We start from the raw sequence: 24,342 nt of genomic DNA on the forward strand, positions 1-24,342 counted from the left end.
AATTATACGAGAAACACATTTGAGTGTGAAAGTGCTCTGTTATCATTCAACTTTCTGACCCTCTTTATCTTTCATTCACTCTACGTATCTCTGAATGTGTCTCTCTTGTCCTTGTTTCTCTCTCTCTCACTCTCTTCACCAACAGTGTTCCAGCTGATCCCCAGCCTGACCAGTGTGATCCCGGAGAGCGGCCTCCTCATTTGCATCGGTTGGGTCCTGGGCGGCATCATCTACGGGGCAGACAAGGTGCAGTCCTTCAGGCTGCAGCCCTTCATCTTCTTCTTCTACCTGCTGCCCCAGATCGTCCTGGACTCGGGCTACTCTATGCCCAACAAGCTGTTTTTCAGCAACTTGGGCTCCATCCTGGTTTACGCAGTTATTGGCACCTGCTGGAACGCTGCCACTTTGGGACTTTCCCTTTGGGGTTGCTGGTTGGGCGGGGCCATAGGTAAGGCAGCCAATGTGTGTCCCAAATTCCTATTATAGTGCACTACTTTTGACCAGGGGGCCCATAGAGCAGATCAACATAAAATATGGGTTCTTCTATAGTTTTCCGATGATTGAAACGGGCATTTGTGCGGTCCTCAATCAGAGTTAATGTGTAAGGTAGACGAAAGGTCTGAGATCATAACACCTTTCACCTTAATATCATCTGTAGGTGATATCAACACTGGTCTTCTGCAGTTGCTGTTGTTTGGGAGTCTGATTGCTGCTGTGGACCCCGTGGCTGTGATTGCCGTGTTTGAGGAGGTCCATGTCAACGAGGTCCTGTACATCCTGGTGTTTGGGGAGTCCCTTCTCAACGACGGCGTCACAGTGGTCAGTCTCACAATCTTCATCCTCATGTATCATTATTAGGGTGCGTCACAAATTGTACCCTTTTCCCTATGTCAGTCATGCTGACCAAGAACGGTGTCAATACGGAATGAGGCCTACATTTTTTTTTTTTTTGGAACTCAGTAGCGCTTTCAACTTACTCTTCTTAAAAGGTGTAATAGTGGAATACACAAGCTGCAATTTTGTAATTTGGCAGTGCTTCAACAGTTTTACTCTTATGTCAGTCATTGCTGACCTGAAAGAGCTATTTATGACAGTTGATCAACTAGCCCATGTTAGCTAACATTTTTCACCCCATTGGTTTTGTTATAATGTTTGAGTCACTCTGATATCACATGAACACACATAAGACATGGCAAAATATGTACAATTGCAGAAAATGAGCTGTTTAACTGAAAAATGTTCTCTCCACCCCATGGAAAAATGTATAGAATTGGAAGCAATTTGCTTTAAAACATACAAAACAGATATCACATGAACTCACATAAGACATGGCGAAATGAGAAGTGGGGGTCTGTTACTACGCTGATAATGACAATATCCATTCGGACCTTTACCGTCCTAGGAAATTTGTGTGATTGGACTTTCTCAAATACTATTTGAATATCCCTGTCCTACTGTAGATAGTGCACTACTTTTGATCAGGTTCCCTTCAGTTGGTAGCCTACAGTTTGTATCATTCCATTTGCTACATCTGTAAACGCTGTCACATCCGTGTTGTTGTTGCTGAGGATCACTCGTAGTTCATCATATTTCATGTAAAAAAAAAGAAAAAGACATGTCGGCTAATTAAATCATTATGGAGCGCAGACCAAGCAGTAACAGTTTGAACCTGAGGCATGGCGCAATACTTGGCCACTGGGAACATCACTTAATTTCAAGGTGGACATTTGGTTGAGACGTTCATCAATGAGATTTAAACCTTTATTCACCCAACTCCAAAATAAGAAATCCTAATGTGTACAACTTAATTCCAATGGAAAAACTGTCCGATTTTGGGGTTAGGTATCATCTAAATGTGTCATCACTGTTGTAAAAGCACAACAATGTTCAAATGGGAATACAATGTCTGAATAGTTTGTATTTATACAACAGCTTAATGCGTTATCAGTGTGCTTCGTCTAGAAACAATCAAATGACCTGGATTGCAGTTGAGAGTAGTGCATTCAGAAAGTATTCAGAGCCCTTTTCCACATTTTGTTACGTTACAGCCTTAGTCTAAAATGGATTAAATAAAACATTTAAATCCTCAGCAATCTACACACTACACCCATAATGACAAAGCGAAAACAGATTTTTAGAAATGTTTGCAAATGTATTACCAATAAAGAAAATGTTATCATATTTACATAAGTATTCAGACCCTTTGCTATGAGACTCAAAATTGAGCTCAGGTGCATCTGGTTTCCATTAAAAATCCTTGATGTTTCGACAACTTGGAGTCCACCTGTGGTAAATTCAATTCATTGGATATGATTTGGAAAGGCACACGCCTGTCTATATAAACCTGTTTTTGCTTTGTCATTATGGGGCATTGTGTGTAGATTTAGAATTATAATTTTTCTAATCCATTTTAGAATAAGGCAAAACAAAATTTAGAAAAAGTCAAGGGGTCTGAGTACTTTCCAAATGCACTCTACATTAAAAGTACATAGTGCAAGTCATCAATGCTGTTCGAGATTCTACTCAGATTATTATAGCAATTGTGAAGATCAATACAGACCTGCGACCTTTTCATGCTATCTTGAACACGAATGCTTTCTATGGTAACATAAGGACGTTTAGTTACAGTAACCTCAATGTTGCCATGGATGTTAACAACTTTAAGGTTGAATAAATGCTGTTACATTAGTTAGCCGTAACGTTACGCTATTTACTGTATTACAAAAGTAATATTGAAATGTGTTTTGTTGTCAACACTAACAAGTAATACAATCTAAAGGGGATGTCTCTAATACTTGGATAATTTGAGATGAAGATGTGAATCCAGCATATCAATTATTAATTTGTAGAAAAATTGGAGTAAAGGCAGGCTAAGTCAGTGGCACAGAATATGCATCTCCTTCAAATGTTGGTGTTTGGTTGTGTTGACAACAAACAAAATTCAATTTCACTTTTGAAATACAGTAAACAGCCTAAGTTGTCGACAAGTTAATTAATAATATGTCGGATTTACGTCTCCAACTAAACCAAAAACAAAAGTTAAAGAATAGGATTAACCAATCTCCTTCAAATGTTGATATTTGGTTGCGTTGATAATCAAAAACAATTCAATAATCCAGTTTGTCTACAAATGAATAAATTATATATAGGATTCATGTCTCCATCTCAACCAAAAATTGAAGTTAAAGAATTGCACTAAATCAAATAAAACTTTAAATTAAGCTAGTCCTATTCTTTAACTTAAATAATGGTGTCTTATCCATTTACCCTCTGAATGGCACATTTTCACAATCCATGTCTCAAGGCTTAAACATCCTTCTTTAACCTGTCTCCTCCCCTTCATCTACACTGATTGAAGTGGATTTAACAGGTGACATCAATATGGGATCATATTTTTCACCTGGTTTGTCTGTGTCATGGAAAGAACTGGTGTTTCTAATGTTTTGTACACTCAGTGTATAAAGTATGGTTACATTTAATTTAAAGGAGTTGCCATGCCGCTTTGGTAGTAGCCGAGACAGAGCTCTTGTAAATGTGTACATTTTTGTTATTTTCAAATGTTTTTATCCATTGTTTTTGGAACCAACATTTACATTTTTGATGAGTTTTTATTGCACACACTGTATATTACAGATTGACTGACAGGTCAACCCTTTTTGTTTTGGCTAGCTAGCTAGCTGGCTAATGTTTTTGTTTATGCATCTGGACACAGTACCAGCTTATATATTTCACCTGTCTGCCAGTTTCTGATATTTTGAGAACATCGTGAGAGGAATGGGAGATGGACGAATACAGTGCTGAGGCAAAGGGTTTAGAGAGAGGATGACTGGCTACTACTCTGAACTGTGTGTGGTTTCTGGTGCCCAGAGCTGCCGAGGCATCGCCCAAGTGGGTGCTACACAGAGTGGAAGAGGCGAAGTCCAGTGGCTATATGACTCAGGCTTGGTTCCCTGACTTGCCCTCTGCAAGACCACCAGCAGACTCCCTCACCATCATCTACCATCCTCTGTCCATTTCCCTCCGCTCAACCCATGAACTGACCCTCTCCATCAACAGAGGATGCAGCATTCAAAGACTTGGCCTCAGTTGGTTGACCTGACCTGTCATGATATATTGTCAAATCAAATCAAATTATCAAATCAAAACGTATTTGTCACATACACATGGTTAGCAGATGTTAATGCGAGTGTAGCGAAATGCTTGTGCTTCCAGTTCCGACAATGCAGTAATAACCAACAAGTAATCTAACTAACAATTCCAAAACTAATTTCTTATACACAGTGTAAGGGGATAAAGAATATGTACATAAAGATATGAATGAGTGATGGTGCAGAGCAGCATAGGCAAGATACAGTAGATGGTATCGAGTACAGTATATACATATGAGATGAGTATGTAAACAAAGTGGCATAGTTAAAGTGGCTAGTGATACATGTATTACATAAGGATGCAGTAGATGATAGAGTACAGTATATACGTATACATATGAGATGAATAATGTAGGGTATGTAACCATTATATTAGGTAGCATTGTTTAAAGTGGCTAGTGATATATTTTACGTCCTTTCCCATCAATTCCCATTATTAAAGTGGCTGGAGTTGAGTCAGTGTGTTGGCAGCAGCCACTCAATGTTAGTGGTTGCTGTTTAACAGTCTGATGGCCTTGAGATAGAAGCTGTTTTTCAGTCTCTCGGTCCCAGCTTTGATGCACCTGTACTGACCTCGCCTTCTGGATGATAGCGGGGTGAACAGGCAGTGGCTCGGGTGGGTGTTGTCCTTGATGATCTTTATGGCCTTCCTGTAACATCGGGTGGTGTAGGTGTCCTGGAGGGCAGGTAGTTTGCCCCCGGTGATACGTTGTGCAGACCTCACTACCCTCTGGAGAGCCTTACGGTTGTGGGCGGAGCAGTTGCCGTACCAGGCGGTGATACAGACCGCCAGGATGCTCTCGATTGTGCATCTGTAGAAGTTTGTGACTGCTTTTGGTGACAAGCCGAATTTCTTCAGCCTCCTGAGGTTGAAGAGGCGCTGCTGCGCCTTCTTCACGATGCTGTCTGTGTGAGTGGACCAATTCAGTTTGTCTGTGATGTGTATGCCGAGGAACTTAAAACTTACTACCCTCTCCATTACTGTTCCATCGATGTGGATAGGGGGTGTGTTCCCTCTGCTGTTTCCTGAAGTCCACAATCATCTCCTTAGTTTTGTTGACGTTGAGTGTGAGGTTATTGTCCCGACACCACTCTCCGAGGGCCCTCACCTCCTCCTTGTAGGCCGTCTCGTCGTTGTTGGTAATCAAGCCTACCACTGTTGTGTCGTCCGCAAACTTGATGATTGAGTTGGAGGCGTGCATTGCCGCGCAGTCGTGGGTGAACAGGGGGTACAGGAGAGGGCTCAGAACGCACACTTGTGGGGCCCCAGTGTTGAGGATCAGAGGGGTGGAGATGTTGTTGCCTACCCTCACCACCTGGGGGCGGCCCGTCAGGAAGTCCAGTACCCAGTTGCACAGGGCGGGGTCGAGACCCAGGGTCTCGAACTTGATGACGAGCTTGGAGGGTACTATGGTGTTAAATGCCGAACTGTAGTCGATGAACAGCATTCTCACATAGGTATTCCTCTTGTCCAGATGGGTTAGGGCAGTGTGCAGTGTGGTTGAGATCGCGTCGTCTGTGGACCTATTTGGGCGGTAAGCAAATTGGAGTGGGTCTAGGGTGTCAGGTAGGGTGGAGGTGATATGGTCCTTGACTAGTCTCTCAAAGCACTTCATGATGACGGAAGTGAGTGCTACGGGGCGGTAGTCGTTTAGCTCAGTTACCTTAGCTTTTCTTGGGAACAGGAACAATGGTGGCCCTCTTGAAGCATGTGGGAACAGCAGACTGGTATAGGGATTGATTGAATATGTCCGTAAACACACCAGCCAGCTGGTCTGCGCATGCTCTGAGGGCGCGGCTGGGGATGCCGTCTGGGCCTGCAGCCTTGCGAGGGTTAACACGTTTAAATGTTTTACTCACCTCGGCTGCAGTGAAGGAGTGACCGCATGTTTCCGTTGCAGGCCGTGTCATTGGCACTGTATTGTCCTCAAAGCGGGCAAAAAAGTAATTTAGTCTGCCTGGGAGCAAGACATCCTGGTCCGTGACTGAGCTGGATTTCTTCTTATAGTCCGTGATTGACTGTAGACCCTGCCACATACCTCTTGTGCCTGAGCCGTTGAATTGAGATTCTACTTTGTCTCTATACTGACGCTTAGCTTGTTTGATAGCCTTACGGAGGGAATAGCTGCGCTGTTTGTATTCGGTCATATTACCAGTCACCTTGCCCTGATTAAAAGCAGTGGTTCGCGCTTTCAGTTTCACTCGAATGCTGCCATCAATCCACGGTTTCTGGTTAGGGAATGTTTTAATCGTTGCTATGGGAACAACATCTTCAACGCACGTTCTAATGAACTTGCACACCGAATCAGCGTATTCGTCAATGTTGTTGCCTGACGCAATACGAAACATGTCCCAGTCCATGTGATGGAAGCAGTCTTGGAGTGTGGAATCAGCCTCATCGGACCAGCGTTGGACAGACCTCAGCGTGGGAGCTTCTTGTTTCAGTTTCTGTCTGTAGGCAGGGATCAGCAAAATGGAGTCGTGGTCAGCTTTTCTGAAAGGGGGGCGGGGCAGGGCCTTATATGCGCCGCGGAAGTTAGAATAACAGTGATCCAAGGTTTTGCCAGCCCTGGTGGCGCAATCGATATGCTGATACATTTTAGGGAGTCTTGTTTTCAGATTAGCCTTGTTAAAATGCCCAGCCACAATGAATGCAGCCACAGGATGTATGGATTCCAGTTTGCAAAGAGTCAAATAAAGCCATCGATGTGTCTGCTTGGGGGGGAATATATACGGCTGTGATTATAATCGAAGAGAATTCTCTTGGTAGATAATGCGGTCTACATTTGATTGTGAGGAATTCTAAATCAGGTGAACAGAAGGATTTGAGTTCCTGTATGTTTCTGTGATCACACCACGTCTCGTTAGCCATAAGGCATACGCCCCTGCCCCTCTTCTTACCAGAAAGGTGTTTGTTTCTGTCGGCGCGATGCGTGGAGAAACCCGCTGGCTGCACCGCCACCGAGAGCGTCTCTCCAGTGAGCCATGTTTCCGTGAAGCAAAGAACGTTACAGTCTCTGATGTCCCTCTGGAATGCTACCCTTGCTCGGATTTCATCAACCTTGTTGTCAAGAGACTGGACATTGGCGAGAAGAATGCTAGGAAGTGGGGCACGATGTGCCCGTCTACGTAGTCTGACCAGAAGACCGCCTCGTTTCCCTCTTTTACAAAGTCGTTTTTTTGGGTCGCCAGCTGGGATCCATTCCGTTGTCCTGGTTGAAAGGCAGAACACAGGATCCGCTTCGCGAAAGTCATATATGTTTGTTCTTTGATATGAAGCGTTTTGAGATTTCTATTATGAAAAGCGCTATATAAGTTAAATGTATTATTATTATTTGCTCTGTTAAACCAACCTTTTAGAATGACTTTGATAGCAACAGTGAATATATTTAGTGGAGGTCTCTCAATCATTCTCACAATAGCACATTGGGAGTAGTCAGTGACAAATGTCAAAGCTAAGCAGGGCAGGGCTAGTTTAAAACCCTGGGTGGTAGAACATAGGGATAGCTGTAGATCAACTTTCCAGTAGGAGGTGCTGCCCAGTGTATTTTTTCTGATAGTGGATATAACATCAAAGATCTATGTTTGTCTATGTTGAGTGATGAAACAGTACTGGTTGACTTTCTGCAAATCCACATGTTTTACACCTAGATTAGTTTTACACGTAGATTCCACAACACAATACTTGTGACAAATTATATTGAAACAATGTTGATTCAACTAGTTTGTGCCTAGTGGGATCACACAGTTCCATGGTCAGGGCAACCAATAGGCTAGGGTATACTATTGTGCACTATTCTCCATATTATAATTCTATGCTAATTTTCCAACATTACCATGGGTTGAAGACCTGCATGTGGCCATTTATTTAATTTAAAAAAACATTTTTTTGTGCAAAACCATATTTTTCCATGTGCAGCTCAGGGTTCATGAAAACTTCCCTAAGCATATAGTTATATATAACTGCTTTTATGCATGGATCACTTTTCTATGCATGGATTCTGAAACTAAAGATACATATGTTTTGATGGCTATCTTTCATTGATGTCCATTCTGAACGCCTTCTTCATAGGCTACATTCTAATGTTGTTCAGATCACATTCCGTATTTAAAGGGATTGCTTTAAATACTCACTTATCAGATTGGTAGGCCACCCAGTGGGTGTATTTTCTGGGATTTAATTAAAGCCACACACACCATTCTACGCATGTGCATAGGGTAAGTCTGAAGATGCCTTTCATATGGAATAGGGGTGCCATTTGGGACACAGGCTTAATGTTTACACTACAGTTTTTTGGAAAAAACATTTACATCACTTTTTGTAATGTGTTAAATAAGAATTTTGATGGGTTCCAAATGTAATGCTATTCATCATGGGAAACCTAAACCTCAAAAAATGAAGTGCAAAGGCAATACACAAGACACGGCACCTTTACTGAACTGCACCAGTCAGTCACATGACTTACTTCTGGGAATGCTGTCTGTCTGTAGGTCGCCATAACAACATCAATCACGTACAAATAGACGTTACACAATTTATTAAATTAATTGTAATGTTTAATGAATTTGGTTGCTTAACCTCTCCACCACAGACCGGTCATCTTTATTTCCATGTTCCCTCAGGTGCTGTTCAATGTGTTTAATGCATTTGTGTCGCTTGGAGGGGAAAAAATCGACGCTGTAGAGATCATCAAAGGCATAAGTACGTAAGAGCGTCACACCTTGGTTACGTGCCAAATGGCACCCTATTCCTTATGTAGTTCACTTCTTTTGACCATGGCCCAATGTGCAGTACTTTTTATGAGAGCCCTATGTGGGGAATAGGGTGCCATTTGGGACGCAGTGTTAGATTTTCAGGCCAACAAATAGAGCCCTGTCACGTAGTCAACAGCGACAACTTCTTGTGCCAACTTGAAGCAAACTGCTAGGATAATGCAACAAGTAATCGATTATGTAATCTATCTAACCCAGGGGTAGGCAACCCTGGTCCTGGAGAGCTGTTTTTGATTTAACCGACCTGAAAGACCAGGTATGTTGAATTTAGGCAGTCACTGAACTGATCAATTAGCTCAGTTGGTCAGGTAGGGTGGCTAGTTGGGACAAAATCCTGCAGCACCTGCGGCTCTCCAGGAACAGGTTGTATGTATTGTATTTATTCACGAAACAAGTATCTTTGTTCCCTGTTTGCCTCTCCATATGTCATTCTGTCTCACGTCTTCCTCTTCTTTCACCCTGTTTCCCTTTTCTCTGTCTCTCATCACCCTCCTCTCTCTTCCTCCTCTGCCCTGTGTAGTCTCGTTCTTCGTGGTGGCAGTTGGAGGCTCCCTGGTTGGTGTCGTCTTTGCTCTGCTGATCTCGCTCCTAACCAGATGCACCAAGAACATCCAGATCATCGAGCCAGGCTTCATCTTCATCCTGGGCTACCTCTCTTACCTCACAGCCGAGATGCTCTCGCTATCTCCTATCCTGTCGTAAGTCCTTCTGAGTGTTATGTTGATTTATTAGCCTTTTACAACCTTTCCATTAAGGGGGTTTCCATTGAAAACCTAACATGATATTTCCACTTACCGTGGCTTGGTTTTTAGATACAATATGTATTTCAGTTACATAGCTCTTTTTTTTCTAAGTGTGTACTACCTAGAACCTAAGAGTTCTTCAGCTGTCCCCATAGTATAACCCTTTTTGGGTTCCAGGTAGAACCCTTTCACAGAAGGTTCTACATAGAACCCAAAAATATTCTATGTGGAAGCAAGAAGGGTTCTTCCTGGAACCGAGAAGGGTTCTACTATGGAGACAGCCGAATAAACCTTTTTTCTCAGAATGTATGTTTGAGCCATGTATGGCCCTTGAGGTTGACTCTGGTCGACTATGGCAGAGCTCTCTACATACCATTATATACAGTACCTACTGCGTTTTAGTCTATTGTAAGTGACGTGACCCCTTTCTTGCTGTGACATAGGTGTACGTTCTATGGCGTCTGCTGTCAGAAGTATATCAATGCCAACATGGACGAGAGGTCAGTCAGCACGGTTCGATATGCAATGAAGGTGTTCGCAAATGGCTCAGAGACCATCATCTTCGTCTTCCTCGGCATCACGGCCATAGATCCGTCTATATGGGTGTGGAACACAGCCTTTATCTTCCTCACACTCCTCTTCATCTTTGTGTTCAGATTCATAGGTGAGTTTGGGTCATAATCTTTAGTATTATTTTGTGAGCGGAGGAATCAATGGAGATTATTTTCCCTCAGAACAGCTTAAATTCGTGGAGGCACGGACTCTAGAAGGTGTCGAAAGCGTTCCATAGGGATGCTGGCAATGTTGACTCAAATGCTTCCCTCAGTCAAGTTGGCTGGATGTCCTTTGGGTGGTGGACCATTCTTGATTCACAGGGAAACTGTTGAGCATGAAAAGCCCAGCAGTGTTGCAGTTCTTGACATACACAAACCGATGTGCCTGGTTAGGGCAGTTGCGGTGACCATATTACCGCCACACCGGCAGTCATGAGTCATGACCTCAGTAATATTCTATGTGACCGTTGAGTCACAGTAATCTCCTCTTATGTACTCTGGAATTGCATTGGTAGTACCCAACTCGCTAATGATCATCAGGTCGCTAATGGCCTGATACTCATGGCTCTATTGTCCCTCTAACCAACTGAATATTGCACATGGCATAAAAACATTAAAAAAATACTGATTTAAGATATGTTTGGTAAATAATTGGTTTATCCTAAATTAAACAAATTTAGCCTACAATTATTTTGAATTTGTATTTGATTTTGAGTAGCCTAATAATAGTGCATTATATTAATAATTAATAGGCTGCAACATTGCCTTTTGCTCCCGAATGCCCCTATTTGCTATTCCAGTGCATACAGATGACGTCTGTTTTTCTCTTTCCCCTGTTCATTCCCATTTGATAATGGGCCATTCTAAATCTAAACTAATTGTATTTAAAATTGAGTCAAGCCTGATGGGCGAAAATATGATCACTTGATGAAAGAACAGCTTGCAGCCTGAGGGAAGGAACAGAATGCAAGCTTTTTTTGCGACTTTCTCAAATGATCAATAGCCTATAGTCGCATCAACCAGCCCATATCTTTTGATTTCTAAGGCATCTATGATTTGTATCATTCACAACTAACACCAAATAACTCTAAATCCAGCATATAGCTTGTTTCAAATTATCACTTTTACACTCAACGTAGCCACTTCATATGTGCTCACTCTCGCTCCAGAATGGGAAAAATTCAGCTATTCAGCTAAGTTCAATTATATTATTCTTACTATAGCATTATGTCATGGAATTTATAAGCATATCTTGTCTGCTAAATGAACAAGCCTACAGCCTATGGCATGGTGCATAGCCAGATAACATACAGTAGGCCAACTCACATTCTGTTATTCTGAAATACATTTTCTCAATATCATAATGTTAATTTAGTCCTGCCTAAAATAAATAATGGCTTCATTGTGATGGTGTACAGTTGAAGTCGGACGCTTACATACACCTTAGCCAAATACATTTAAACTCAGTTTTCCACAATTCCTGACATTTAATCCTAGTAAAAAGTCCCTGTCTTAGGTCAGTTAGTATCACTACTGTATTTTAAGAATGTGAAATGTCAGAATAAATGTAGAGAGAATGATTTATTTCAGCTTTTATTTCTTTCATCACATTCCCAGTGGGTCAGAAGTTTACATACACTCAATTAGTATTTGGTAGCATTGCCTTTCAATTGCTTAACTTGGGTCAAACTTTTCGGGTAGCCTTCCACAAGCTTCCTACAATATGTTGGGTGAATTTTGGCCCATTCCTCCTGACAGAGCTGGTGTAACTGAGTCAGGTTTGTAGGCCTCCAGCATCTTCACAAGGTCCTTTGCTGTTGTTCTGGGATTGATTTGCACTTTTCGCACATCTCAAGGAGACAGAATACGTCTCCTTCCTGAGCAGTATGACAGCTGCTTAGTCCCATGGTGTTTAAACTTGTGGCAGGGTAGCCTAGTGGTTAGAGCGTAGGACTAGTAACTGGAAGGTTTCAAGTTCAAACCCCCATGCTGACAAGGTGCAAATCTGTCATTCTGCCACTGAACAGGCAGTTAAACCACTGTTCCTAGGCCGTCATTGAAAATAAGAATTTGTTCTTAACTGACTTGCCTAGTTAAATAAAAAATAAATATGTTTTATTTTTATTGTTTGTACAAATGAACGTGGTACCTTCAGGCATTTGGTAATTGCTCCCAAGGATGAACCAGACTTGTGGAGGTCTACAATGTTTTTTCTGAGGTCTTGGCTGATTTCTTTAGATTTTCCCATGGTAGCAAGCAAAGAGGCACTGAGTTTGAAGGTAAGCCTTAAAGTACATCCATAGGTACACCTCCAATTGACTCAAATGATGTCAATTAGCCTATCAGAAGCTTCAGTCAACTTAGTGTATGTAAACTTTTGACCTACTGGAATTGTGATATAGGAAATTATAAGTGAAATAATATGTATGTAAACAATTGTTGGAAAAATGACTTGTGTCATGCACAAAGTAGATGTCCTAACTGACTTGCCAAAACTATAGTTTGTTAACAACAAATTTGTGGAGTGGTTGAAAAACGAGCTTTAATGACTCTTACCTCAGTGCATATAAACTTTAGACTTCAACTGTATATTCAATTGATTTAATATACTTTTTCAAATGTAGTTCCAAAGGCGCGCGCATTGGCATCAGTGGCTTGTATGTGTGGAGCCCTGGAGATGCTAAACTTTTGTTAATTAACAATTATTAACAATTATCATGAGACTGGCAGATTTTTGCATGATAATAACCGGCTAACAAATTTTAATGACCACTGCAGCTGGATTCTGGATTCACCTGGTCAGTCTACATCATGGAAAGAGCATAATTTGTACATTTTTTAAATTCTAAGCACCTTAACTGAACAAGGCAGTTAACCCACTGTTCCTAGGCCGTCATTGAAAATAGAATTTAATTAAAACTACAACATTATCAGTAACTGTAACAAAAATATTTGTACTTACTATGACTCTGTTTTTTAAACAACCTTAGTTGATTAAGACTGAAAATATTCCCTTTGTGCTGTTGTCTGTGCCTAATAATGTTTGTTCCATGTATTGTGCTGCAACCATGTTATGTTGCTACCATGTTGTTGTCATGTGCTGCTGCCATGTTGTTGTCATGTGTAGCTGCCTTGCTATGTTGTTATCTTAGGTCTTTCTTTATGTAGTGTTGTCTCTCTTGTCGTGATGTGTTTTTGTCCTATATATTTATTGTAACATTTTTAATCCTAGACCCCATCCCCGCAGGAGGCCTTTTGCCTTTTGATAGGCTGTCATTGTAAACAATAATATGTTCTTAATTGCCTAGTTAACTGTTAGATAAAATAAAAGTTGCTCTGGATAAGATTGTCTGCTAAATGGCTAAAATGTAAATGTCAAAAAGCACATTGGCTATTATTATTGACCTTGTTTTGGGGGTGGAGCTCATTAAAAGCATACCCAGTATGCTTTGCAAGTGTTTATTTTAACATTTACATGTTCATTTTCGTCATTTAGCTGAAACTCTCATCACACCAGTTCATAAGACTTCTGATACCAATGCAGGGTAAAGGGGGCCACAAAATTGTGAAATTTTGTGTTTTGAAAATACTAATTAAAGATCTTGAAGTATCTTGTTACAAAGTAATTCAACATTTTTTGAATACATTTTTTAAACTATAGTCGCTAGTGAAAGTCTACACACCGCACATGAAAATATACTATGGTAAAAATACTGTACTATTACTATATGTATATACTATAGTATTCAGTGTCGTGTTTTTGCTGACATTACTGGAGTATTCATGTAGTGTTTTTATGCAAAAACACCACAGTGAATACTGTATTTATTTATTGTAGTGTTTTTGTGGACCAGACTGTAGTAGGCTTTTGAGAACATGATTGTAGCATTCTGTAGTAATTACTGACAATTGCAGTATTTACTAGTATTTACTATGGTGTTTTTGTTTGATCACCTTTGACATAGACGTGGGTGGTTTCTCTTTGAGGAAACCTACTGAACAAATACTAAAAGAGCAAATTTTCCATAACCTGTATGTAGGTAGCACTGGAGTCTGAATGGATAGTTCAGAGCTTCTGCTCTTTTCTATAACCTGTAGGGAACACAATATATAGTCTATACTTGGCATGTAGGTTTTACACTCATGGGTAGCACAAATTGAGATATGTGGGATTGGAATGTGTGGGGTATATGTACATGAAAAACTGTAGTAATACTACAGTAAAAAAAAATGAGTTTTTGGAGACATTAGTAGTATTTACTATAGTATTTTACAGTATCACACAAATCTATAAGTACTATACATGATAGAGGGATACTACAGCGTGTAGTATAGTATTCATCAGAATACTATAAAATTCATGGTAAATACTACACTTGCGCAAAGGAAACTACAGTAGTATTCTACAGTATACTAGAGTTTACTAGTATACTGGTGGCAGGGTAGCAGGGTAGCCTAGTGGTTAGAGCGTTGGACTAGTAACCAGAAGGCTGCAAGTTCAAACACCCCAGCTGACAAAGTACAGATCTGTCATTCTGCCCCTGAACTGGCAGTTAACCCACTGTTCCTAGGCTGTCATTGAAAATAAGAATTTGTTCTTAACTGACTTGCATTGTTAAATAAAGGTAAAAAACATAAATATATATCGTAAACTGGTGTAGTTAGTCAAGCCTCCGTATATCATCTAGTTCCACGACATTTGTGATTTCCTTAAGTGCATGAGGGTAATAGTTTGTAGTGTGGTTTCCTTTATGGTCCATAGAGGTATTTCAAACCGTATAATAATCTCCCACCATAATAATAGTCTTGTATTGCCCATGGGATAAATATATTTCGTCCCCCCAGTCCTTTTTCCACCAAACTTAATCTGTTTCCTAAATAACAATAGATATTATATTCCTTCCCTTTTAGCCCTTTTAGCCAGGTAAATGCTGATAGTCCTTTCTTATTATTTGCTAAGCCATTACAATTAAAACTGGCTATACACTTATTTCACCATTTACCATAATGAGATACGCAAATGCATTTATCATAATACTGCATATGTTTGTAAACTCACCATTAAAAATTACCATAGTGATTTAGTATCCATATAGTTGTACCATGATTTTTGCATTGCTACTAAGTGAAACCTCTAATTGTTCCCCACTATTCCACCTGCTATAACCCCTCCCCATCACAACTGGGTTGTCATCCCAGTGACCGGCAGACCACCCCGTCCCCCCCGGATCCCAGGGCCCCTGAGAGACTGGGACCCATCCTTCGATGGAAGTAGAGCAGAAGTAGAGCAATCGCCAAAAGCATTTCCATCACCACACCTCGATTTGCTTTATATATACAGTTGAAGTCGGAAGTTTACATACATTTAGGTTGGAGTCACTAAAACTCGTTTTTCATCCACTCCACACATTTCTTGTTAACAAACTATAGTTTTGGCAAGTCGGTTAGGACATCTACTTAGTGCATGACACAAGTAATCTTTCCAACAATTGTTTACAGTACACTAAGTTGATTGTGCCTTTAAACAGCTTGGAAAATTCCAGAAAATGATGTCATGGCTTTAGAAGATTCTGATAGGCTAATTGACATAATTTGAGTCAGTTGGAGGTGTACATGTGGATGTATTTCAAGGCCTGCCTTCAAACTCAGTGCCTCTTTGCTTGACATCATGGGAAAATCAAGAGTAGGCAACAACACGTCTGCCACGCTGACTGTCAACACGGGGACCCCTCAGGTGTGTGTGCTTAGTCCCCTCCTGTACTCCCTGTTAACCCATCACTGCGTGGCCAAGCACGACTCCAACACCATTATGTTTGCCTATGACACAACAGTGGTAGGCTTGATCAACGACTACGATGAAACAGCCTATGGGGTGGAGGTGAGATACCTAGCAGTGTGGTGCCAGAACAACAACCTCTCCCTCAACGTGAGCAAGACAAAGGAGCTAATCGTGGACTACAGGAAACGGAGGGCTGAGCACGCCCACATTCACATCGATGTGGCTGTAGTGGAGCAGGTCGAGAACTTCTGAGAAGTTCCTCAGTGTCCACATCACTAAGGACCTATCATGGTTCAAACACACCAACACAGTCATGAAGAGGGCATTATATCGCCTCTTCCCACTTTAGGAGGCTGAAAAGATTTGGCATGGGGCTTCAAATCCTCAAAGTTTTACAGTTGCACCATTAAGAGCATCTTGACTAGCTGCATCACCGCTTGGTATAGCAACTGCTTGGCATCCGACCGCAAGGCGCTACAGATGGTAGTGTGTACGTCCTAGTACATCCCTGGGGCCAAGCTCCCTGTCATCCAGGACCTTGATACCAGGCGGTGTCAGAGGAAGGCCCTCAAAATTGTCAAAATTGTTTTTTTTGCACCGACTCTCTTGCACTAGTTCTATGTAAACTCTAAACACACTGACACTCTTTACATGTGCTGCTGCTACTATGTATCCTGATTGCCTAGTAACATTTACCACTACTTACATGCACATATTACCTCAACTACCTTGTACCCTTGCACATTGCCTTGGTACCAGTATATAGCCTCATTATTGTAACTTTCTTTCTATTGAGCAATTTGTTTTGTTCTTACTTTTTAACTCTGCATTGTTGGGAAAGGGCTTGTAAAGTAAGCATTTCGCGGTAAGGTCTACACCTGTTGTAGATTTGATTTGAACCCTATTCCCGATTAGAGGGGGTCAGGGTTTAAGGTTCCTGTGCCAGGACATATGGAGAGATGGTGCCCCTAGCAGTGAAGCCGGGGCGGCGCGGTTCTGGATTATCATTCTGCATGACTGAGATTGTTTCTGTGCGAACAGAGGCAAAAAACGTCCCTATGGCAAGAGGAGAAAAAGGGTTCACAAGAAGATGGCTAATGGCAGTTCAACTTCCTAAACCAAGTCATAGAGACCGGAGGGTGTGCAGACATGATGACAGCTGCCCCTGGCTGGGAACCCAAAAAGGCACTGAGAGCCTGAGGGAGTTGAGACACTCTGGGGAAAAATGTGTCTCCTCCTTTTCTCGAGTCAGCAAGGACGTGAAGTGGGATGCAGCACAGAGAATAGTCATAACCTAATGTCCCCGTGCCTCCCCAGTGTTGCAAAACGTGTAGTGGGGAGGGACGTTAAAACCTGAAGCGAGAGGATAGGGCAGGTCTGCTTTGCGCATTATCTTCCACTGCCATAAGGACTGCACCCTAGATCCCCTAAGGCCAGCCAGGTGGCAGGGACGACATGCATTGATCAACAGGCTGCCATGAGGCCCGGGTTTGTGGGGCAGGCAGAAGATAAAGTCTTCGCCTTCTGGTTTAAGCATTTCACACTTCTGCCTTATGTCGTGACAGTGGGCTCAAAGAGGTCTAACTTTTTTTTGTCTGTTCAGCTGAATAGGCTTAACCAAAGGGCCCTTTCGCCTACTACTGCTAAGGTCATGGTATGACCACAGCTTTGGATAGCAGTGCGGGAGACACGGAGGGTGAGGTCTGTGATGTTACATATCTCTTCCCAATCTGAATGCAGCCATCTCCCCACCTCCTCCCATAGTTCAGTCAGGTAAGCCATAAAAAAAGGTCTCGTTGAGAGCTCTTCTGACAGACTGGGCTGAGGCTTTGTATGGTTTCTGGAAAATGGAGGCAGTAAAGCGATCCATCTTATCAAGGAGTGAGGCGTCGGTAGTATATATATATATTTTGCTTTACGGGCTTGCTCGCGACTGCCTCCACTTCTTGTGGCAAGATTCCCCTTCCATTCCCATTACCTCCCTGATCTCTTTCAATGAGATGTTTATATTTACAAACTTGCTCTGATAGCCTTTTGTCAAAGTTCTCCATGTTTGTTGTCAAGGAAGTGAGTTTGTGTTTATACAGGACGTACCTCCAGCATCTACCGATCATGTCAATGCAGAGCTATACGGTGCCCTCCGCATTGTGAGAAAATGTGGGATGCACATGGCATCGACATACAGAGCTTGATTTGGCATCAGGAGGCTCAGCAACTGCGTCACATTGCGCCAGTCGGCTTTTAAGATGGCCTGGATTCCTCCATGTTGTGCATGTCTAAGCTTATGCGCTTAGCCAGCACATTTTCAGTAAGGGGCTTATCCCACAAGCACTTAGCTTACCATAAGCAAGCTGCAACTGCAGATAGCAATTGCTTTACTGGGTCTGCACTAGTGGAAAGTCTCCTCCCATCGTAAAGATTCCATTCTCGGTTTCTGTTCCCCAGGGGATCCGGCCACTCGATCTGGTCGCGGCTCGCCTACAGACATCAAAGAGCCCAAACTCCAGTGGAGGAATGGCGTCTTCTCTGTCTTCAAGGCTGTCCACTCTAAAGGACTGAGAGGGTGGGACCTGGTCGACCTCCATGTCAGGTGCCGCCTCAAGGAGACTGGCAAGGTTAATCTCGCCATCATCCTTATTGACCCCTAGTTTGCCGTCCCCGAGGGGATCGTCGGACTGACAGAGGGAGGAATTGAGGCTATCCATGATCTCGTCCCAGCTGGTCATGGGGGTGGGGGGGGGAGGCAGAGCTACAGCTCCCACTAGTGGCTCAGAGGCGAACCAGGCTACTGAGAGAGAGGCCCATTTTACCTCAGTTAGCGACATGCAGCATTTGTAGGACTCAGTCCTTGAGTGCCATCTTGGCATGTTTCCTTCCCAAGCACATGATGCACAGAAGGTGATAATCCTTCCTAGCAATTGTAGAACCGAAAGCACAATAACGTGGTAATTCATGTCCTGAGCTAAGCTAGTTTTGGGTAGGGGTAGCGGTAGCCAGTGTGAAGATAAAAGCCTTGCGGCTGAGGGCTAGCAGTGAGAATGCTATAGCAATGAGGCTGAAACGTGCTAGCTAGCTAGCAGCTACCTGGAGGTGTACTGTAGCTAGCTCAGTGCTAGCTGAAGGGGTTGAGCTAGGATAGCATAAGCCTTCAGGTTAGCCTACTCCCACGACTTGAAGATCTGTGTGGCTGGGTCGACGGTCTAGTTAGTACCGGTGAATTAACACAGGTTAAAACTAGGCGACGGGAAAGCTAGCAATGCTACAGCGTTGCAGGGAGAATTGTGTGGTTCGCTTACCTTGCAGCTATCTAGCTGAGTTAGCCTGGGCTAACCGAGTCACACTAGCTCGCAATGTAGCTACCTAGCAGGAGGGGGGACCGAGGTAAAGAGATTTCTACACGTGCAGTACTACCGTGTTGCAGGTAGAATAACCTGGTTATCTTGCCTTGCAGCATGCTAGCCAAGTTAGCATTAACCGCGCAGTGTGGGCTAACTGAGTCCCAATAGCTAGTGGTGAAGCCAGCTAGCAAAGGTAGAAAAGTACATTTCTACAAGTAATACGGTTACTACTCTGCCTCACGACAAAGTTTCACGTTTGGCAGCGATAAGCCTTGCGGGTGGCCTGTGAACTTTTAAGTGGAAAAACAGAGAACCAGTCACAGTAGGATAGAGCAAGAATTGTCTTCAATGAGAAAAAGAAACTAAAATTGTCAGTGTGCAGGAGAGTGGCTTTTTCAGGCAGGATGAGGGCGTACCCAATTCACTGTTTTTACGGTCTGTTTTGCAAAATATGTTTTATGATTTGGTTACTTCAAGTTATGGGAATTCCGGGAATTAAATCCCATTGTGAAATACAAAATGTAATTTGAAAGAGAAAGCTCTGTAAATTCAAGTATTGTGGTGGCAGCATCATGTTATGAGTATGCTTGTCACAGGCAGGGACTGGGGAGTTTGTCAGGATCTAAAGAAATATGAAAGAAGCAAAGCCTGGGTAAAAAGTTAGAGGAAAGCCGGCTTCAGTTTAATGAAACCTTAACACTGGGATGTAGTTATTTTTTTGCTGGACGATTACACACATTTTAATAACGAAGACACACCAGAATGGGTTTCCAAGACGTATTGAGTGATTCTGAGTGGTCTAGTCTCAGTCCTGACTTAAATTTGCTTTGAAATCAGAGATTTTAATATTGCTGTCCGTCAATGATTCTTAAACAAATTTACTGAACTTGAGCATTTTGGACAAAAACAATGGATATATGTTGCCCTAAAAGTTGTGCAAAGTTGGTAGAATCTTATTAAAAATGCTTCATAGTTGTAATGGCTGCCAATGGTGCTTGCTTCAAATGGGAAATGGGAAACTGGGTTGTCCGATATGATTGTGTTCAAGTGCTTTTGAAGTTGGAACAATTCTTCAACCAATAATATTTTAGTTAGCTTGATAAGCTCGCTAACATTGCTAATAATAAAGTTAGCTAGCTTGCTTTATGCTCTGGAACATTGGCGACTACTAGGTATTTTTTAAACCTCGCGCTTTGGGCTGGATGTGTCAATGTGTAGTTCATATATGCATAATCTATGAGCAGAATTAATGTTTAACATCAATTAGCCATGAAATCCCTAGTTTGAAAGGTAGTTTTTATGGAAGCTGTGCTGCGCCATTTTCCCTACATTTTTGCCTATGTGGGCCAGGCCAAGCAATTTGAGTTGAACCAATGAGATTCAGTCCCTCACCATATGAGTGAATGCTAGAAAGAGGCACATCAGGCACCCACAGCAAAGCGAGAAAGAGCAATGAATGACGTGGTGCACATATTTGACTCGTTTCAGGAAACTAGGCATATTTCGCGGGTCACCACTTCACAAGAGAGCGCCCATTTGAACGTAAACATTTTTAAAAATTAAAATGCGTTTTTTTTCATATTTTGTAAAGAAATGCCGAGCTGGAACATGTGAACCTACATGTGCCTTAATAGTGTATGCCATCTGTAAATACAAATAACATCTGTAATTACAAAGTAAATGTGTTAAATTTCGAGCCTAGTTGGTTTAGCTACAGAAAGATAGCAACCTTCCCGCTAGCCATGATTGGCTGAGATAATGAGTGGGCTTGACATGCTGAGAGACGACAATGAGTTCAGATTGGTCTGCATAATATACCACACTTCTGTCTATATGAGCTGGTCAGTATGTGTAGGTAATCTTGTCTATCATAGCTAAGGTAAAATAGTCTAGCTAGCTACATTTTCAGATATTACACATTTCTAATTTTGACAGTCGTTTTCATTTCAAAGTGTAGTGTTGGCTAGCTAGCTAACGTTAGCTAACTGGCTCGCTCACGTTACGTGTATGATCTTATTATTTGTATCTGAGCCATTTGCTTTGCTAGTTATAGCCTAATTTTAGCTAGCTAACATTGAACCTGGTTGCAGATTCATGCAGGGTAATAACATCATGAGTTGGGATTATGGTTCCTTGTTTAGCTAGCTAGCTATGTCTTAACAAAAAGACTCCACTATGCAAGTAATTATTTCAATAGATTGTCACTGTGACAACTCTTGATAGGCGTAGTTGGTAAATTCGCTCTAGCTATCTACTCCGATTTAGAGCACTCTCATCAGTGTGCCAGATAACTGACGAATTTACGAACACTCAACACCTGTTGAATATGGCCGTTGTTAATAAACGTTGGCAAAAAAGCGCAAATTGTTGCCAGCAGCACAGTTGCAGTCACCAACACTCTGGATAACATAAAAACAGCCTAACCAGCTCTGCTAGTGTGAGTAAAATGGTCAGTGAACGGTTCTCTCATGTTAGCCAGTTAGCTTGAGTGCTTGACTGTTGTTGTTAGGACAGTACTCGGATCAACCCTTAAAGAGATGGGTGGTGCTAAAGCTTAAGAGGGTGTGAACGATACTGAATGGGTGTAGACAAAGAGGTCTCCAGTAGGTAACCAAATCATTCAAAGATCATTTTCTCAAAAGTGAAGTAACAAGTTTATCAACTTTCAAAGCAGAATTACTCAAATGCAGTGTATGATATACCATTTTGTAGCTCTGTGTGTCTGCTTTTATCCAATGTAAAAAACACAATTTCAAATGTATCTACATTTTGACCGAATCAAGGCGGTCGGTCACATATACACATGTGTGACGTAGTACACAATTTCTGGGGACCACTTTTGCTCGTATGCATTACTTTCAGAATTTCTGGCTAAAAAAAATATACAAAACTGCCAGATAATCTCTTTAACATTGGCAATATGGTCAGAGTAGCTACATTATCCATATTGATATGGTTGTCATTGTCAAAAATGGATTTGTTGTCACCTTTTGGTTGAAAAGGTAAATGGTCAGTGGAGAAACGTCACAACTCGGGTAACATTTTCTCTGAGTTTCCCACTTGGAATTCCAACTTGGATGGTCAGTCATTTCCCACTGAGAACTAGGAGTTTCCACTAACTCCGATAGCATGTGAACACGGCATAACTCTGAGGTGTGAAGACATGCACCATCAAGACATTTTTTATTTATTCAATTAAGAACATCTATAATTTTATTTCACTTTGAAAATGTGAAGTAGGTTGTGTATCTGTAGGAAAAGAAAATCTAATTGTATCCTTTTTAATGCAGCAAAATGTGAAGACGACAAGGCACATTGATAGGAGAATTATGTTCTCCAGGTACATCACACAATTTAATTATATTACTCTCAGTCTGCAAACCAGAATTTGTAAGATCCTGGTCGAATGAAACAGATGGAGGCCCAGCTAAATGGTCAAAAAGGTTTATTCACGGAACGTTCTGAAGTCAAGAATACAAATCAATTCATTTCATACTGACTTCTCACACCCACACATACATAAACATACGCACACACATACACAAACATACGCACACACATGTCCTGCTACGCACACACTCTGTGTCTCTTCCCAGCCGACAGAGATAGTGACTTTGTCCTTGAGACGTACTCCCCGTTCTCTCCCAAATCTCTAGTCAGGTCGGCATCAAGCTTAGACAGTCTGTGTTTAAAATACCATAAAGGCATATTGTTTTACCCTAATTCGGACTAGGACTACACATTTATTGATTATGATTTTATACATTCTAATCAATTCCATACAATTATATGTTTCAGGGCGGAATATTCTAATCATTCAATTAACAGACAATCCTCACCTATCACACATGTAACAGAAACACTGCCTTTCTCTGTGTGTTTATATCACAGGGGTCTTTTTTCTCACCTGGATTCTCAACCAATACCGACTGGTTCCCTTGGAGTTTATTGATCAGGTAGTGATGGGCTATGGTGGCCTACGAGGGGCAGTAGCCTATGGCCTTGTGGTCTCGCTGGATGAGAAAAAGTACAAGGAGAAGAACATGATGATCAGCACCACCCTCCTAGTGGTGTACTTCACTGTCATGCTGCAGGTAAAATAGCTCATTTAAATGTCAAACTTCAGTCCATAAATATTTCACTATTTGTTGTTTTCTTTCAGTGTAATATGTCTTCACTTGAACAGACTGGTATATTCCAATTTGTCGCCGGTTTACTATATTTTCTTATTTGTTGCAGGGAATAACCATGAAACCACTGGTCAACTGGCTAAAAGTGAAGAGAGCAGCAGTGACAGAACGCACACTAGCTGAAAAAATACAGAATAGGGTAACTATTTAGTCAGAAGTCATTGTTGTTCATCAACCCAAAAGAATCAGACAACAAACCTTACATCTCTCTAATAAATACCCAAAGTAAAGTGTTTACTTTTTGTAAACTGTACTACACCACCTTTTTATACACAAGGGGAGGTCCTCGGGACAAGTCAATCACAGGTCTGTCAAATGAACGACAAGGTATATTAAGAAGAGAACAGACAAATAAATTAGTTGCAGAGCAAGATTCATGCAGACTTTAAAGCACATTCGTGATGAAATACTCTTTGTGAGCTAGTACAGTCGTGATGAAAAAACTCTTTGTGAGAGAGGACACATGGTATAATATTCTTCTAGTATAATAACACACTGCTGGTAATTGGCATGTGAATGCAAACTGCTTTTGAATTAAATAGCTCCCTCTTAAGAACAGCCAGCCTAGAAGGTCTCTAGGGAAGTGGTGACACAACATACAAACAAACATTTATATGACAAAGAAAATTATACTAATCTGCCCACTAAGGCAACCCCAAATCATTTGCATGGATACCAGATCATTTGTCATGGCAGACTACACAGAGAAATCTCAAATCTACCGGGACACAAACTAACTCAACAGTATGAATAGCGCCCGTTCCAAAAATAAAAACATAATTATAACCCTGGCTCATTTACTCAATAGCAGTATCAA

At 41.6% G+C, this 24,342-nt stretch overlaps 1 protein-coding gene and 1 non-coding gene across 2 annotated transcripts in view; one reads left to right on the forward strand and one right to left on the reverse strand.

The window, feature by feature from the left end:
• LOC135553337 (sodium/hydrogen exchanger 3-like) overlaps positions 1 to 24,342 on the forward strand; it is a 74,713-nt gene that overhangs the window by 12,673 nt on the left and 37,698 nt on the right. Inside the window, exons 3-9 of the mRNA XM_064985491.1 lie at positions 146 to 448; positions 659 to 819; positions 8,772 to 8,850; positions 9,442 to 9,619; positions 10,108 to 10,328; positions 23,227 to 23,429; positions 23,575 to 23,664. Coding sequence (XP_064841563.1) covers positions 146 to 448; positions 659 to 819; positions 8,772 to 8,850; positions 9,442 to 9,619; positions 10,108 to 10,328; positions 23,227 to 23,429; positions 23,575 to 23,664 — 1,235 coding nt within the window. The remainder of the gene's footprint in view (positions 1 to 145; positions 449 to 658; positions 820 to 8,771; positions 8,851 to 9,441; positions 9,620 to 10,107; positions 10,329 to 23,226; positions 23,430 to 23,574; positions 23,665 to 24,342) is intronic.
• On the reverse strand, positions 14,189 to 14,242 carry LOC135553498 (U7 small nuclear RNA). The gene has a single exon (XR_010457580.1). It is a non-coding gene; the product is annotated as a U7 small nuclear RNA (small nuclear RNA).

Source organism: Oncorhynchus masou, chromosome 13 (genome assembly GCF_036934945.1).
Source record: "Oncorhynchus masou masou isolate Uvic2021 chromosome 13, UVic_Omas_1.1, whole genome shotgun sequence".
Lineage (NCBI taxonomy): Eukaryota > Metazoa > Chordata > Actinopteri > Salmoniformes > Salmonidae > Oncorhynchus > Oncorhynchus masou.